The sequence below is a fragment of the Triturus cristatus genome, chromosome 9, assembly GCF_964204655.1.
Source record: "Triturus cristatus chromosome 9, aTriCri1.1, whole genome shotgun sequence".
Classification (NCBI taxonomy): domain Eukaryota; kingdom Metazoa; phylum Chordata; class Amphibia; order Caudata; family Salamandridae; genus Triturus; species Triturus cristatus.
The window spans coordinates 459,870,079-459,884,092 of NC_140592.1; the positions used below are offsets into that span (position 1 = coordinate 459,870,079).

Consider the following 14,014-nt stretch of genomic DNA (forward strand, 5'->3'; position numbering starts at 1 on the left):
TCCTGTTTTTCTTTGTTTTCAATTTTATGCTAACAGAGTTTGTAAATAGTCATTTATAGATGGCCTGTCATTCATTCTGCTCCTCATGGGGCTTCCACTCATGACTCTGCCCCTCATGACCCACCTCTTTCCTGCCACAGTCTGCAGCTTATGGGCTGCCTAGAACAGGGCTGGCCAGATGTGCAGCAATTCCTCCTGCCTCTAACTGTGGGTAGTTCTTTAATCCAGAGCAGGTGTTTTACTCATACATGGCACAACACTATGACCACCTCTCCAGTTGGTGTTGAAGGGTAGATGTCTCCGTGCAGTGGGCAACATCTTTTTGCTGCAGTCCTTTTGCTTGAATTCAGATGTGTTCTGCTGAACACCCTGAATATTGAGAAGCTAGTAAATCCACACAAGCTAGAACTAAAAAAGGAATGTAAAACATGTAGTATCAGAGCGAGTTCCCTCATATGCATGCCCTGCTTGTGTACATTTCAGAGGCATTCTTTTTACATTTTCCACAGCACACTGTTGCCTGAAATGAATGGTACATGGGGTTGCACAGTTTCTGAGAAGGACGAAGTATTATGTGCTGATGTCCCAGTATCTCGTGCTGACTTGTTCAGTGATTGCACACCCTCTACTCACTGAGAATCCATGCATTGGAAAGGGCACCCAGATTTAAATGGTAATGGGTGCAATACGATACACAAATGCACTTCATAAAGCATTACCACAGCAGCGTGGAGTGATGCCTCTGTTTCACTTTCAAGAGGTCCAACCTTTCCATGTTGATTAGGCCTACGCCCAATCCTTTATTTATTTGTGGTTAGAGGTGGTGTGCACGCCACTCATTTTTAGGTCGAAACCTACCAGACTGCACCGCTGTTTAATTGCAAAGACATTTTGGGGACATGCCGAAAATGTCCTTAGGAATGCATTCTGCCCATTGCTTACTTTGGCTTTGTATTTTGTAGCTCACATTTGCTTGTGTTACATTCACTGGTTTCATTTGTTTTAGGCCTTCCAGCATGTCTTTGTCCTTCCTATAGACCATAGCCTCTACCACTTCTCTGACTGGCTCCTTGTATTCTTCCAGGGGTGCTGACTTTCTAAGACCTCTTTATTTCTTGCGAGTCTTTCCTAATATTTTCAGTTGTCTCCCATGTATGCTACTTCACGTACTGTGTTGCTTTAAAAATATTTCTTAGGCATGACTGATACTACTTATCTCTGGCACTATAAGTTCATCAGTCACACATGCCTGTGACATTGCTGGAGTTCAGAAGGTCAATGAGCAATAAAGAGCCCTTTCATTTTTGTTTTTTTCTTGGCACATTTGATGTACTTCAAAGACAGAGGTCAAATGTCAGGCTATGTCTTCTGACATATTGCTCTTTTTAGAGCCTGGGCCGTGCATGCGCTGCTCTGCTAGCCATGCTGAATTGGAGTATGCACTTGAAGCCCTGCCCACTCTCTGCCCATATTTGTCATTTGCTTGTGTCATTGTTCTTCGTCAATGCTGGCTTCTGATTCCTTAATAGGCTTGTTAGTCTGTCCTTAGTACCGCCTTGTCTTCATTTGTAACCTCCCATGAGGACTGGACCTTTAACTGTGTCCTAACTCGGGAGCTTTCATTAGCAGTTTCGAGAACTATTTACTTAATTAAGGGACACAGCACACATGGGATGCCACATTTGGTAATGGCAGCCGCTTCCTAATCTACTTTGCATTTGAAAAAGCTTTTACGTACGCTCCGTTTCTCTGCACGGATGCGGAAATCTTCTTGGACGCTTCCTACTTTGTTCCCCCTCCAAAGCAGACCCCTCCCACGTCTCACATGCCCGCACGCCTTTATTTCTTTATTTATTTAATAGCTGTCCCGTGTGCTTCAGATCGCTCCTCTCCTAGGCTGACTCATCCTCCTCCTCCCCCTGCTTATTATTTGAAGGAGCACGCCTTTTAACACTCCAGCTTGCTCGTCTTCTTGGCTGCCTCCTCCTTCCATCTGCTTATTATTGCAGGGAATGTGTCTTTTAACAACGTTCGAGAAAGGCTTGCACACAGCTGCCGCTCGCTTGACTCCTTGGGTTCCTCCTCACAGTTTGTCCAGCATAAAGGAGCAACCTAGCCTGGTGACATGTGACTTGCAGCCAATCGGGGAGAGTCTCTTGTTTAATGCTCACCCATCGCGCATGGTGGCTGACCAATAATAACAAACATCTGCAATGCGATAGGTCTCGCATTTACGCGAGTTTGAGCTATTGGCATTGTTAATGACAACGCCTTTTATGTTTTGGGTCTTAAAACGTAAATAAAAGGCATTGTAATTTACAATACTAATAGTTTAAATTCTCGAAAATGCGAGACCTACTGTATTGCAAATGCTTGTTTCTTTCAAAAGGGAGGTAAGTGTTTACTTTTCTTTCTGCAAAATTGGAGACTTTTGAAAAGTGAACTATGCAACAATCTTGCTGGTTACAGGGAACTTGAAAAAAAAGGCTAAAGGAGGTCATTTTTTTCTAGCACACAACAACATTTAAATACCTGTGAATGAACTGTACAAATATTTCAGAATAAATTAACCAGAAAGCACAAATTAAGCAAATTTTTTAATTCCGAAGTGAGGTGGAAACAAAGATTTTAAAAGGGGCAAAACAAATCAATACACTTGGTTATGCGCAAATGTAATGTTCTCTAAATCCTGATATCCAGGGTATTTTGTGTACCCTGCATAGTTTTATCCGTAAAACTGTATACCTGTGCAAATTAAGTGGAAAATTTGTTTTCTGTAAATAACAGTGTGCTACAGCTAGCTTTAGTAATATATTTGCTAGTGTGCTCCAAAATGCACCGCTAGCTACATACTACACCCTTAACCACTCTCCTGCTAAATACATTTGCTACACTTCTTCGTGTAACGCTTGGATTTTTCCCAGTCCTTATGGCATAATTGATGTAACATTATTGGCAGCGCCCCCACTCTAATAATTGTCCAGCACCACTGCTGCATGCCAATTGTGAAATGTCATTTGTGCATGAACCCTTGTTGGTGCACTTATTTTCAAGGATCCTGCTTCAGTGTAGGTTTTGAATGAAGCAGCGTAATATTGAAATAGCATTTGTTCAAATATTTGCCACACCATTATCAGCTTCTAAATAAGTGTTGATATGAGTGCTGAAAAAGACTGGTCTTCATCAATAAAACATATATACAGATTACAGTATTGCCATTTGTAATTCACATCTCAAGAAAACATTATAACGGATGTTACTTGGATCTTCAGAAAATAGCGCACGGACACATTCATAGGACATACAGTCAGAAGCAATAAAGGAAGTATGTGTACGGACAACACAAACCACAATTCCAAGAACCATCCAACATGCTCCTTTTAACCAGCATAACGTATAGTGAAAGTCCCTACAAACTGGGGGGTCTTTGTGAAAGAGTTTTAGCACTTGCTACCTTAACTGAGCCTGTTTATAAGCATTCCTAATCTTAAGGAATGAGGCCAGGGGCCAAATGTACAGACTTTAGAGACTGCAATTTCCTAATTGCGATTCTTATAGAATAGCAATTAGGAAATCACAATTCCCAATGTACAAAAACGTACAAGTGTTAAATAGAGATTCCTAATGGGTCGCAAATTCACCTACCACATGAATATTAATGAGGTAGGTTGCAATTTGCAACCTATTAGAATTGCAGCCACCACCATGTCTGCAATTGCTTTTTAATAAAGGAAAGCAGGATGTGTTTCAAAAAAATATAATGAAAGCCGTTTTATTTTTTAAGAGCAGGCAGGGTCCAAGCCTGCTCTTAAAAAATATTTGTTTCAACATTGACTAAGGGAAAGTGGTCCTGCTGTGCCCCCTTCCTGTATGCAATTGGTTACCACCACCTTTGAAGTGATAGTAAAAATTGAATGGTTTGAAACCTTTATTTGGTTGCAAAACATTCATACATAGCACTGCAATTCAGTCTTTGGAAGGGATGCCCTAAACATGCCCCTTCCAAATACTGAATCGTTAAACACAAATTGCGATTCGGTAACATATTACAGAATCGCAATTTGTGCTCTGTACATTTAAAAAAAAGTTTTTTCGCAGTTGAATGCTGTGACTCAACAACAAAAATGCTGTAGTACATATGACCATAAAGGCCTACAATTCTACTTCATTCAAGTTAAATAATACATTGCTTCCTTTGCACACTTGACTCTCTAAAGGTAGTGAAAGCAAGCAAAGTATGTTTAGCCCAGTGCGCCATAGATGGCGACTAAGCTACAACAGAACACAGTATTGTCAATTTTGTGTCTTTTTAGGTCTCGCCTAACGAACGCAGCGCATTTACTGCTTCGCCTTGGCGAGACTATTGTTGTCGGTTTGGTGCGTGAAGGGAGACAAACCATGTGCGCGCACGGACAGGCGATGTGCACGCGCACGTCGTCTCCTCTCTGCCCCCACCACGCACTCACACGCTCCCACCGCGCGCTTGTTTTAGGACTTATTTTGCATTGTAAGAGACAATAATACTTCAGAAAAAGTCCACTAGATGGCGCCATAAACCAAGCCTCAAGAGACGCAGACATTTGATCTCTCTTGGCAGCGCTGGCAATAGGTGTCAAAGGGGCCGACGCTGTGCTTTACACAGGTGCAATCTGGAAGAGTGTTCATTTCGAGTCATCAGGGGCGCCCCAGTGGAGGAAACCTTACATATTTACGTAGCACTTCCATAATGCTGGAAAATAGGAGCAGCAACACACAATTGACAGCACAATGACATGATGGTAGCAAACCTGAGGAGGGTTTCTTTTCGGCAACAGATATTCTTTTGGGATATGCAGATGTACACAAACAGCAGCATTTGCGCATTTCAGCTCAATTTACGAGTGTAAGTCTAAACAAGCATTTGCAACACAATAGGTCTCTCATTTGCTAGAGTATGAGCCATTGGCCTTGTAAATGACAATGCCTTTTAATTATGTTTTAAAAATCAACACATATATAAACGGCATTGTCATCAACAATGCCAATACATCATACTCTCGCAAATGCGAGACCTATTGCATTGCAAATGCTTGTTTAAAGACTAGGGGCATAATTTAGAGAGCAGTATGGAATGAAACCCTCAAAATAACTCCACGACTCACAGTTCACATCATATGCATGCTTATCTCCATCTACGCTCACTTTGCATCCACCTCTCCCCTGACCCCCACCCTGCTGGCATCAATGCAGCCCTCCGCAACACCACAGACCATACTTTTTGGTCCCTGGGAAATGTTTACAAGTACTCATGGTGTACAGCATCAATGAAAAAACATTGGCAAAGCCAATAGATCCCAAAGGCGAGACCTGTTGGCTTTGTCAATGTTTCTTAAAGATTGGGACTTAAATTTCATCATCATACTCCCCCAGACAAAGTGAGAGAAAGGTTGCGAGATGGAGGACGAGAAAGATAGGGAAAAAAAGCAGGCACACACAAGTAGTGTTCCGTTTATGACAAAAGTGGGTTGCACAATATCTAAATTGCTGTCCATTAAAATGACTTCCACTTAGGAGGCTATAGATAGCTGCAGCCACTTAGTGAGCGTGAAATTGTTCCCTACCATAAGAGAGAAGATAAGGATATTGAGAATTTTTTTTATTTACTTAGGGCTCCTTCGTGCATACTGAGGGTATATCTCTTGATTGCTCTAACATAACAACTCGCTTCCTTTCTAATCGATTGACTGTTTGCATATTTAACTTCATGCCTTTGTCTAATTGCATCTATTTTTTGCCTTCAGTTCTGGGTTCAGGAGAGGCTCCCTCTTGCCACTTTGAAAGAATATGGGGGTAACCTGCAAGGTGTTCAACAGTTTATAAAGAAAAACCAGGTAAGCTGCTTATTTTAAGAGCAGAATATGTCACCCACAAATTCAAATACTAAATTTCAAAAAATAAATATTTTATTATTGCCTTTGTAAGCGTACTTATATCATGAACGTCTTTGGGTCCAATTGCCTTTCACCATTTCTGCCATGCTGTGGAGTGTACATGTTTGGTTTTCGAAGGTTAAATCAAATCCTAGGGGAAGGATATTTACAAAAAGTAACAAAGTATTGATCTATAGGGAGTATTCAGCCTTTGGTCTAACAAAATGAACTACTGTCAACATTGAAATTCATCTGTGTTAACTATTCATAATCTGTGAATGCTGATCTTCCAAGACGGGTTATAGTAGTAAAAGCTCTTTATTCTTTTAAATAAACAACAATGAAAGATAAAAGAAATACAAATTCATGAGGCCTACAAGTACATTCATAAATAAATCAAATATGTCATACACAGTCCACAAATACTACAGGTATCGGCAGCAATAAAATACAGTTGATTAGTGTAAACAGATTTAAATACAAGCCATGTAAATCTTGATGATGCTGCTCAAAAAACAACCCATATTTATACAGGTGTGCATCTCCCTCCAACATGGAAAGAAATACAGATGCTGGCCCTACTTGTTGAAACTAGGCTTCTCTCAGTATGGGAACCAACAACATTTTCCTTGGCAGAGTGTATAATCTACACAACATTACAACATGCATTATGAATTGTGCCGACATTTTATCACACTCACGAGGAGCTAAAGAGCCTTCAACATCCAAACCTTTGAAAAAACTTAGCAATGGGAGGAAGGAATTCAGACTAAACCGGGATAATAACTGACAAAGGTAAACATTATTAACCCAGGTGAAGTATGGTTTGAGGGAACTGACAGTTTTCATCAAACAGTATGCTCGGACCACTGGCTTACACAATTCCTGATCCTCCCTAAGAACAGTGGGCTGAGACAGGAAATTCTGTTGAACCCACAGGTAGTCAGCCTTGAGAATTTCCTCTGGCTGCAGGAAAAGGCTTGGGTGGCTCACCGATGTCAATGCTGACTGGATGTAACATAACCAGGGAATTGCTTTGGAGTTGGCAAAAGAGATACAATCTCGGATAATCAGCCTATTAAGCACTCTTTGTACCATATTGAGAGCCAAAGTAGTTTGGGCCTAAGTATAATAATATCCCAAATATATCTAAGGCCAAGTTCCTTATGTACCACAAATGTTGGTAAACTTTGGGGCACCCCCAGCAACCCTCTTAAGAACTTGTTCTCCTCTATCTGAAGGGGACCGCAATCGCAATACACCCAAACATCACTACCACTACAGGTAGCGGAGACGCACTTAGCCCTGTAAACATGGAGCAGAGATTTAACGGGGTTCCTCTCCGCTTTTAAAATGATATCTAGGACTGCCCCACACAATCTTGCTATGGTGAGCCTTTTTTGACAAAATAGAAGGGCTCCAGGCGGACCTATTGTCGAACAAGATCCCCAAATAGTTAAAAGAGAGCGAACTTGCAGTGACCTTAGCTTTAAGTCAATAATAGTGAGTTAGGCCCTCACAACCAACACAAAATATTTCAAGGTCTTTACGGAAAAGTCCAGGCCCTCCATGAACTTAACATAGGAGCCTAGAAGATGGTGAAGGCCCAATACTATCCTTAAGGACGGCATCGTCAGCATATAAGAGAACTGGTAACACTTAGGAAACTGCCCGAGTAGGTTCTCCCTGTACTTCCAGCAATGCAGCTCCTGAGCAATTGATATAGACGGTGAATAAGAAGGGGGGCAAAACACACCCATGTCTCACGCTCCAGTGATGGGGAATCTTTTTGTACAATTGCGGTCCTCCCTGGATCTGACTGAGACCGACATATCCATATGGATGTCTGCCAAGGAGGCAAGGGCCTGCTCCACCCCTAGAGATGACTACAAACACCACAACTTTGATCGGTTTACCCAATCAAAGGCAGACTAAAGATCCTTAACCTAATAGGAGGGATCCCTTTTTGGCTGTCGTGTACTTTTGAATCAGGAGGTGTAGGTTTAAACATTTTTCTATACTACCCGGGCCAGACCTGAACCTGTGCTGGGAATTCAACAATGATGTTGTTCTTTTTAGCCCAGTTTGCACTCCTTTTTAAAACAACATGACCCAAAACCTTAACTGTGGTGTCAGTGAGCAAAATTATCCTGTAACATTTTGGGTTCCCCATGTCACCCTTTTTAAATACTGGCACTATGATGGATTGGGACCAGGAACTTAAAGGGTCGATTAGTGAAGCTGCATTTAAGATGTTGTGTCACTCTTAAAGAGGGCAGCAGGCACACAATGTGAGCCACGGGCAATATTACAAGACAAACATCTAATGTCTCTAGTGACTTCCATGATAGAAAAGGAAAGGTGGGAAGGACAAACCACCTTTGTGCTGGGGTTAGAGGTCATTAATTCCTTTTTTATCGCGAAAAGAATAAATTTGGGAAAAATGGTCAAACCAGTTGGCTTCCAATACAACTAGATATGATGTCCTCTGTCAGGAAGGGATCATTTACTACTCTATGAAATGCTGCATGGTCATTAGAATCGCTTTAGAGCAAACTAACTGGTCCCAAATATTGACCTTAACAGAGTCTTTTCTCCCCTTCAGCTCCTTCTCATAATGTAATCTTGAGTTCTGTATCTTCTTCCTATGTCTCGGATGACGTTTAAGAGCTGTTTTTAATGCATCATGGGCTTTTGAACATCCCTCGTTAAACCATGAGGTCTCGTGGGGACTAAAGAGCCTTGGCTCGGGGTGGCAAGGTATAATTAACCCCAATACAAAGTGCTGAGAATGCAGTAAGAACAATATTGTGGCAAAGGTCTGAATTAAGACAACGTTCAACCACTAGGCTAAACTGGCTGTAAAGTTCCTCTGGGTTGATTGTGGACCACCTCATACAAGGGATAGTTGAGTGAAGGCACTGTTTCTGATATTTTAGAGATACCACTAAACAGTTGTGATCACTCCACCCTGTCCACTTAACATAGCAGTGGTAGGGGAGGGGTGACCATAGCAACACTCACCAATCCTAACTCTATTGCCGGGTTAGACCAAGAGCCAGTGGAATCTTTATCACAAGAACGATGAGTCAAGGCAGTATCTTTCCCATTGTAAAATTGGGTAATCTTGGATTTTACTTTCCTTGGGGCAGGCGTAACAGGAACAGTTCTCCCACCACTATTTATGTCCTCACCTTCCACAATTACTTCATCAATTACTTGAAGGGCGCAGTGCTTAGCCATTTGGTGCTTTGCAGATTTGGGCTCCTTCCCGCTCTAGGGAGTTGTCGGACGCTTTTCATTTGCCCATATCGTGATGGGGGAGCTCAGATAATAAACTCTTGTGAGGACCGAACAAAGCTGACAGACGAATAGTCAAACAGTCAGATGAACCAAAGTAAACAGGTCCAGTGTGGGAAAGCTAGGCCAGTGGGAAAATGCTTACCAGACAGAGGGGGACCAGTGTCACCAAAAGCACGGCCATGGGTGTGGGGCTGCCTTGCCTCTTCCTGGCGCTGACGGGCACAGGATGGGCCGGCCCTTGGTCTTTGCTTGGCCCAGGCACGTCCCGTGCAGCGGGCAAACTGTGCGCTATATGCGCGTTGGTACAGGTCTGCCCTTTGACCAGGTGTGCAGAGTTAGAAGCGCCACCTGGCACGAAGTAACTTGGGACGTGGAGTCCCTGGCACCCAGCTGATGAGGTTTGTCCCATGCTGTGAGGAGATTTTGTGCACTATATGTGTGTCGGTACAGCTCCTTCCTTTGGCCAGGTGTGCAGAATTAGAAGCGCCTCCTGGAAAAAGTAGCTTGGGACATGAAGTCCCTGGCACCCAGCTGATTAGGTTTTTCCCGTGCTGTGGGAAGATTGTGCGCGCTATATGCACGTTGATTCAGCTCATCCCTTTGTCCAGGTGTGCAGAGTTAGAAGCGCCTCCTGGCATGAAGTAGCTTGGGACGTGGAGTCCCTGGCCCCCAGCTGACCAGTTATAATTTTTCCCACACATTAAATGTATATTAATTCTATTTTTCTAATCCTGATGTCACATCGGGCTTTTTAAAATATTTGTCTCAAATGATTGAACTCTCACATAGGGATTGATATTATAGACCAGACAAGATATTTTTCATTTCACCTTACAAATTTATTGTTGTGATTTTTTTGGTTAATTGTATTAATTTGCGTACATGATTCAGTGCTTTTACTCGAGACGTTTTTCAAAAGCGGTGTTTCAAAGGCTATTAGATTAAACTTTATATTGATTCCAATCATGTGCAAGCATGGATAATAATGTTAATAACAAAGAACTTTGACATTTTTAGTTATTCACCTTAGAGAATGTATTGGTGGATGAGAGTATGTTACAGTTTGTGGTACAAGCAAATTGATCTACCCTTGGAAACTCGATTTGTGATTTTACATCAGTTCTTGAATATTTATTCTTCCAAAAATATCCCTCCTCTCTGGGAAGTGCGTTTTGATTGCCCCTCTTCTATTTGCAGAATCTGCGGCGGGAGATTCAGGTGCACAGCCCACGAGTCGAGGATGTGCTGGAGCGGGCAGGAGCCATTGCAACCATCAAGAGCCCAGAGGTGGACCCTGTGCGTGAAAACTTTGAAAAGCTGAGAGAGCTGTGGGTTGCTCTGCGAGAGCAGACGGAACGACGGCAGCAACTGCTGGATGCTTCTTACCAGGTGGAGCAGTACTACTTCGATGTAGCGGAGGTGGAGTCGTGGTTGAGCGAGCAGGAGCTGCTCATGATGAATGACGAAAAGGGAAAGGTGAGCAGCTGCTGCTAGGCATTTAGGGCTGAAATAAGAGGGTTGAGTAATGTGAACTCATTGCGCCATCAGTGTAGCTCAAATGTCCATCAAACCCATCTTTCAATTTATAAGACCTAGGCAGTTTTCTGGTACTGAGAAGAATGATATTAAAGTAAGTTTTATGTAAACCTAGCCAGAAATACAGTAATACACCTCATTGTTTGGACTTCGTCGGCTGTGTTCACATCCCAGGTCACGCCGAATAGTTAGGAAATCTTTGTGGATTCCCTCGCAGTGTCCCAAGATGATTACGTAAGTCTTCATTACTAGCCGTTTGGACTATGGCAATGTTTTGTATGTTGCTATAAGTGAGGTGTTGCTATCGCATTTGCAAACTGCAAAAAATAGTAGCTAGGTTGGTCTGCGAGCTACCCCCTAGAACTGGTTCTGGTCCACAACTGAAGACTCTTAAATCATCAGAAAGCTAAGTATCTTTAAATTACTCTGCCACACACACACAGAGCTCTACATGGTGGGGGCCCTAATTCTCTTTGTGCCCAAATCAGTTTCGATCAACCAGCCAGAAAGCTTAGATCCTTGGATATGGTCTTGACAACCCTATGTCGGATCCACACGGCCAGAAGTGGTGGCAGTTCCTTTTTTTACTAGACTCCTCACCACTGGAATAAGCTGCTATTCTTCATTTGTATCTGTAAGAGCTTGCCCACTTGCAAACAATTGCTGAAGACTTGGTTAATTTAAGTAACTTGTCCTTCAAATTCAGTGTTTTGTTGGCTAAGTCAGGATTTATAGCACCAGCATACTTCTTTGGGATTGAGTGGTCACGCTTTGCAAGTTGATTTAACATAACAATGCATAAGATAACCTTCATGATTGTGTTATCTCTTCTCCAAGCCTTTTTCCTCTTATCTCCAGTATAAATTACTACTATGTCTATTTTCAGACAACTAAAATGATGTCTGAGCCAGCATTATCCTAGGGATAGCCAGAATTTTGTCAGAAATTCTTATAGTATCTCAAAGATGAGCCACTATTCTCAGGTGTAGTTGGAATGTAATTAAGAATGCTCTCCATGTGTCATGCCTGGGATAGATGAAATGTACCCAAGAATGCCTACAATATTTATTTATTTAACCATTTTATATAGCCCTCAAGCATTGCAAAGTATATGGGTGCTTTACAGTACCAATGGCAAGTACCTATCTGATAAAGACATCTAGCCGCAGATTCCTTAACTTAAAATATTCCCCAGGCGTCAGACTGGTTCCGGAAAACTTTTCCCCAGCAGTACCTCCGTCCTGACGTCGTCCACGGAAGTGACGTCAATGGAGCCATACATCAGTTTTCTCCTTTTCCGCGTCCCAACGCGGATCTGGGAGAAGCGGTTCCTCTGGCCTGTTTCTTTCAGGCCTTCCCGACGCCTTTTCCCATTGGACACAGTGTGTCGATGCCTTCGGGCTTCAAGTCGTGTGCATCCTGTTCACGGCAGATGTTGGCGACGGACCCCTACGAGATTTGTATGTGGTGCCTGGGCGAGCACCACGATTCCGCAGAGTGCGGAGCATGCAAGCAGCTGAAACCGAAGTCCCTGCGGAAACGACAAATGAAGTTGATGTCTGCCCGGCTGTCTCGGTCGGACTCCTCGCGGCACCGATCTTCGTCTCCAGCGGATGGCTCCGCACAACGTAGTTCTTCTTCCCACGCTGAGGTTCCTCCCTGGGACAGGTCCCAGAGTCTTTCCAGTGGACGTCACTCGCCTGCGTCAGGTAAGCACCGGAAGAAGTCACGGAGGTCGTCCACCTCGCACAAGCGTCACGTCGGGGCTCACCACTCCCGATCTTCACCGGACACGGGCCCTCAGGAGTCGGCCCCAGCCTACCCCCCCGTTTCCTGGTGTGGGTGCGACTCGGACCCAAATGGAAGCCTATTCCAAGGCTCTGCAATCCATCTTTGGGTCACCCCCTCTTCCTGGCGCGCCTTCGGGCCCCACAGTAGGGGTAGGGACTCAGGTCGGGGGTTCACCAGCAGGTTCACCCTCGGCGCCGTCCGAGTACCTTGACTCCGGTTCCGTGGTCATTGCGACTTCGGGACACGGCCCGGAAGGGCATGCCACAGCGACGTCTGGCCCTCCTGATGTGCCTTCGCACAGCCCTGCTTAGCTCCCTGCGTCATCGCAGGTGGCGGCTGCAGCGTGGAGCTCGACTCCGAGTCAACGTCGTTCCTTCCCACAGGCTCCTGTCTTGGTGGAGGTCGAGTTGACGCCGGCCCGACTCCAGGCGGGAGAGTCCTTTCTGGGGGTCATCGACGTCGATCCGACGCCGTCTCGAGGTCGGTCGACACCGGTTCTGTCCCCGGCTGTTCCTCTGCTGGTATAGGACGTGACCCCAGTGGGTTCTCCACTCCGGCGTTGTTTCATTGCTCCATGGAGCAGGGGCCCATGGCGGAGCAGGGGCCCATGGGGCACTGGCTGTCTCAGCATTTTGCAGGGCCTCTGTCGTTGGGTGGACGTATTAGCCTGCAGCCGTCCCCAACGGAGGAGTTGCTGTCTCCACCTCGGTGGCCACGGAGGCTGGTGCTGAGTTTGCGAGGGCTGTTCACAGGGCTGCGGATATCTTGCAGTTGTAACCGCCCTCTGTCTCCCTGCCTTCGGATACTTTGTTGGATCTTCTCCACCAGGGCACGGTGGATGTGGAGCCATAGTTGTCTTTTGGCGGGTCCTTGTCCTTCTGGGGACTTGGGCCAGACCCTCATCAGGGGATCCCGTGTGTCGCGCTATTGTGCATCGCCATCGCCCAGCTCCAGATGACCCTGCCTGTTTGTCCCTCCATCCTAGGGCTCACGGACTTGTAATGCAGGCGGCGCTCCCTTCCTCTCCTCCTCCGCTGCTTCTTCCCACTTGGGAGTCTAGGTGGTTGGAGTTGTGTGGCCGCAGTGTCTTTGCGCCCACCAGCTCAGGCCTTCGGTCCTTGAACACGTCCTGTGTGTTTGCTCTGGCCACTTTTGCCCTTTGTGACTCCGTCGAGCGGCTCCTCTCCTCTTTGCCGGAGGGCCCTCGTGCTGACCTGGTCCGACTTATTTGGGACGGCCACGACATGGCGCAGTTTTTCGTCCGGTCGGCCATGGATAACACTGACTCCGTGGCTCGGACTATGGCCAGGTCAGTTGCTCTGCGTCGACATGCGTGGCTACACGATGGCGCTTTTCCTGACAATGTTCGGGAGCGACTCCGGGATCTTCCCAATGATGGGGTCCATCTGTTTGATGAGCATGCCGACTCGGTGGTCCGGCGTCTCCTCTCGATGACTGCCAGATTTTTTGTCCTT

The 14,014-nt window shown here is 44.9% G+C and overlaps 1 protein-coding gene across 2 annotated transcripts in view; it reads left to right on the forward strand.

Moving 5' to 3' along the window:
- SPTBN4 (spectrin beta, non-erythrocytic 4) overlaps positions 1–14,014 on the forward strand; it is a 1,597,753-nt gene that overhangs the window by 1,008,764 nt on the left and 574,975 nt on the right. For both annotated transcript variants that reach the window (XM_085625377.1, XM_085625378.1), the window contains 2 exons: positions 5,781–5,870; positions 10,410–10,688. In XM_085625377.1, the coding sequence (XP_085481503.1) occupies positions 5,781–5,870; positions 10,410–10,688 (369 nt within the window). The remainder of the gene's footprint in view (positions 1–5,780; positions 5,871–10,409; positions 10,689–14,014) is intronic.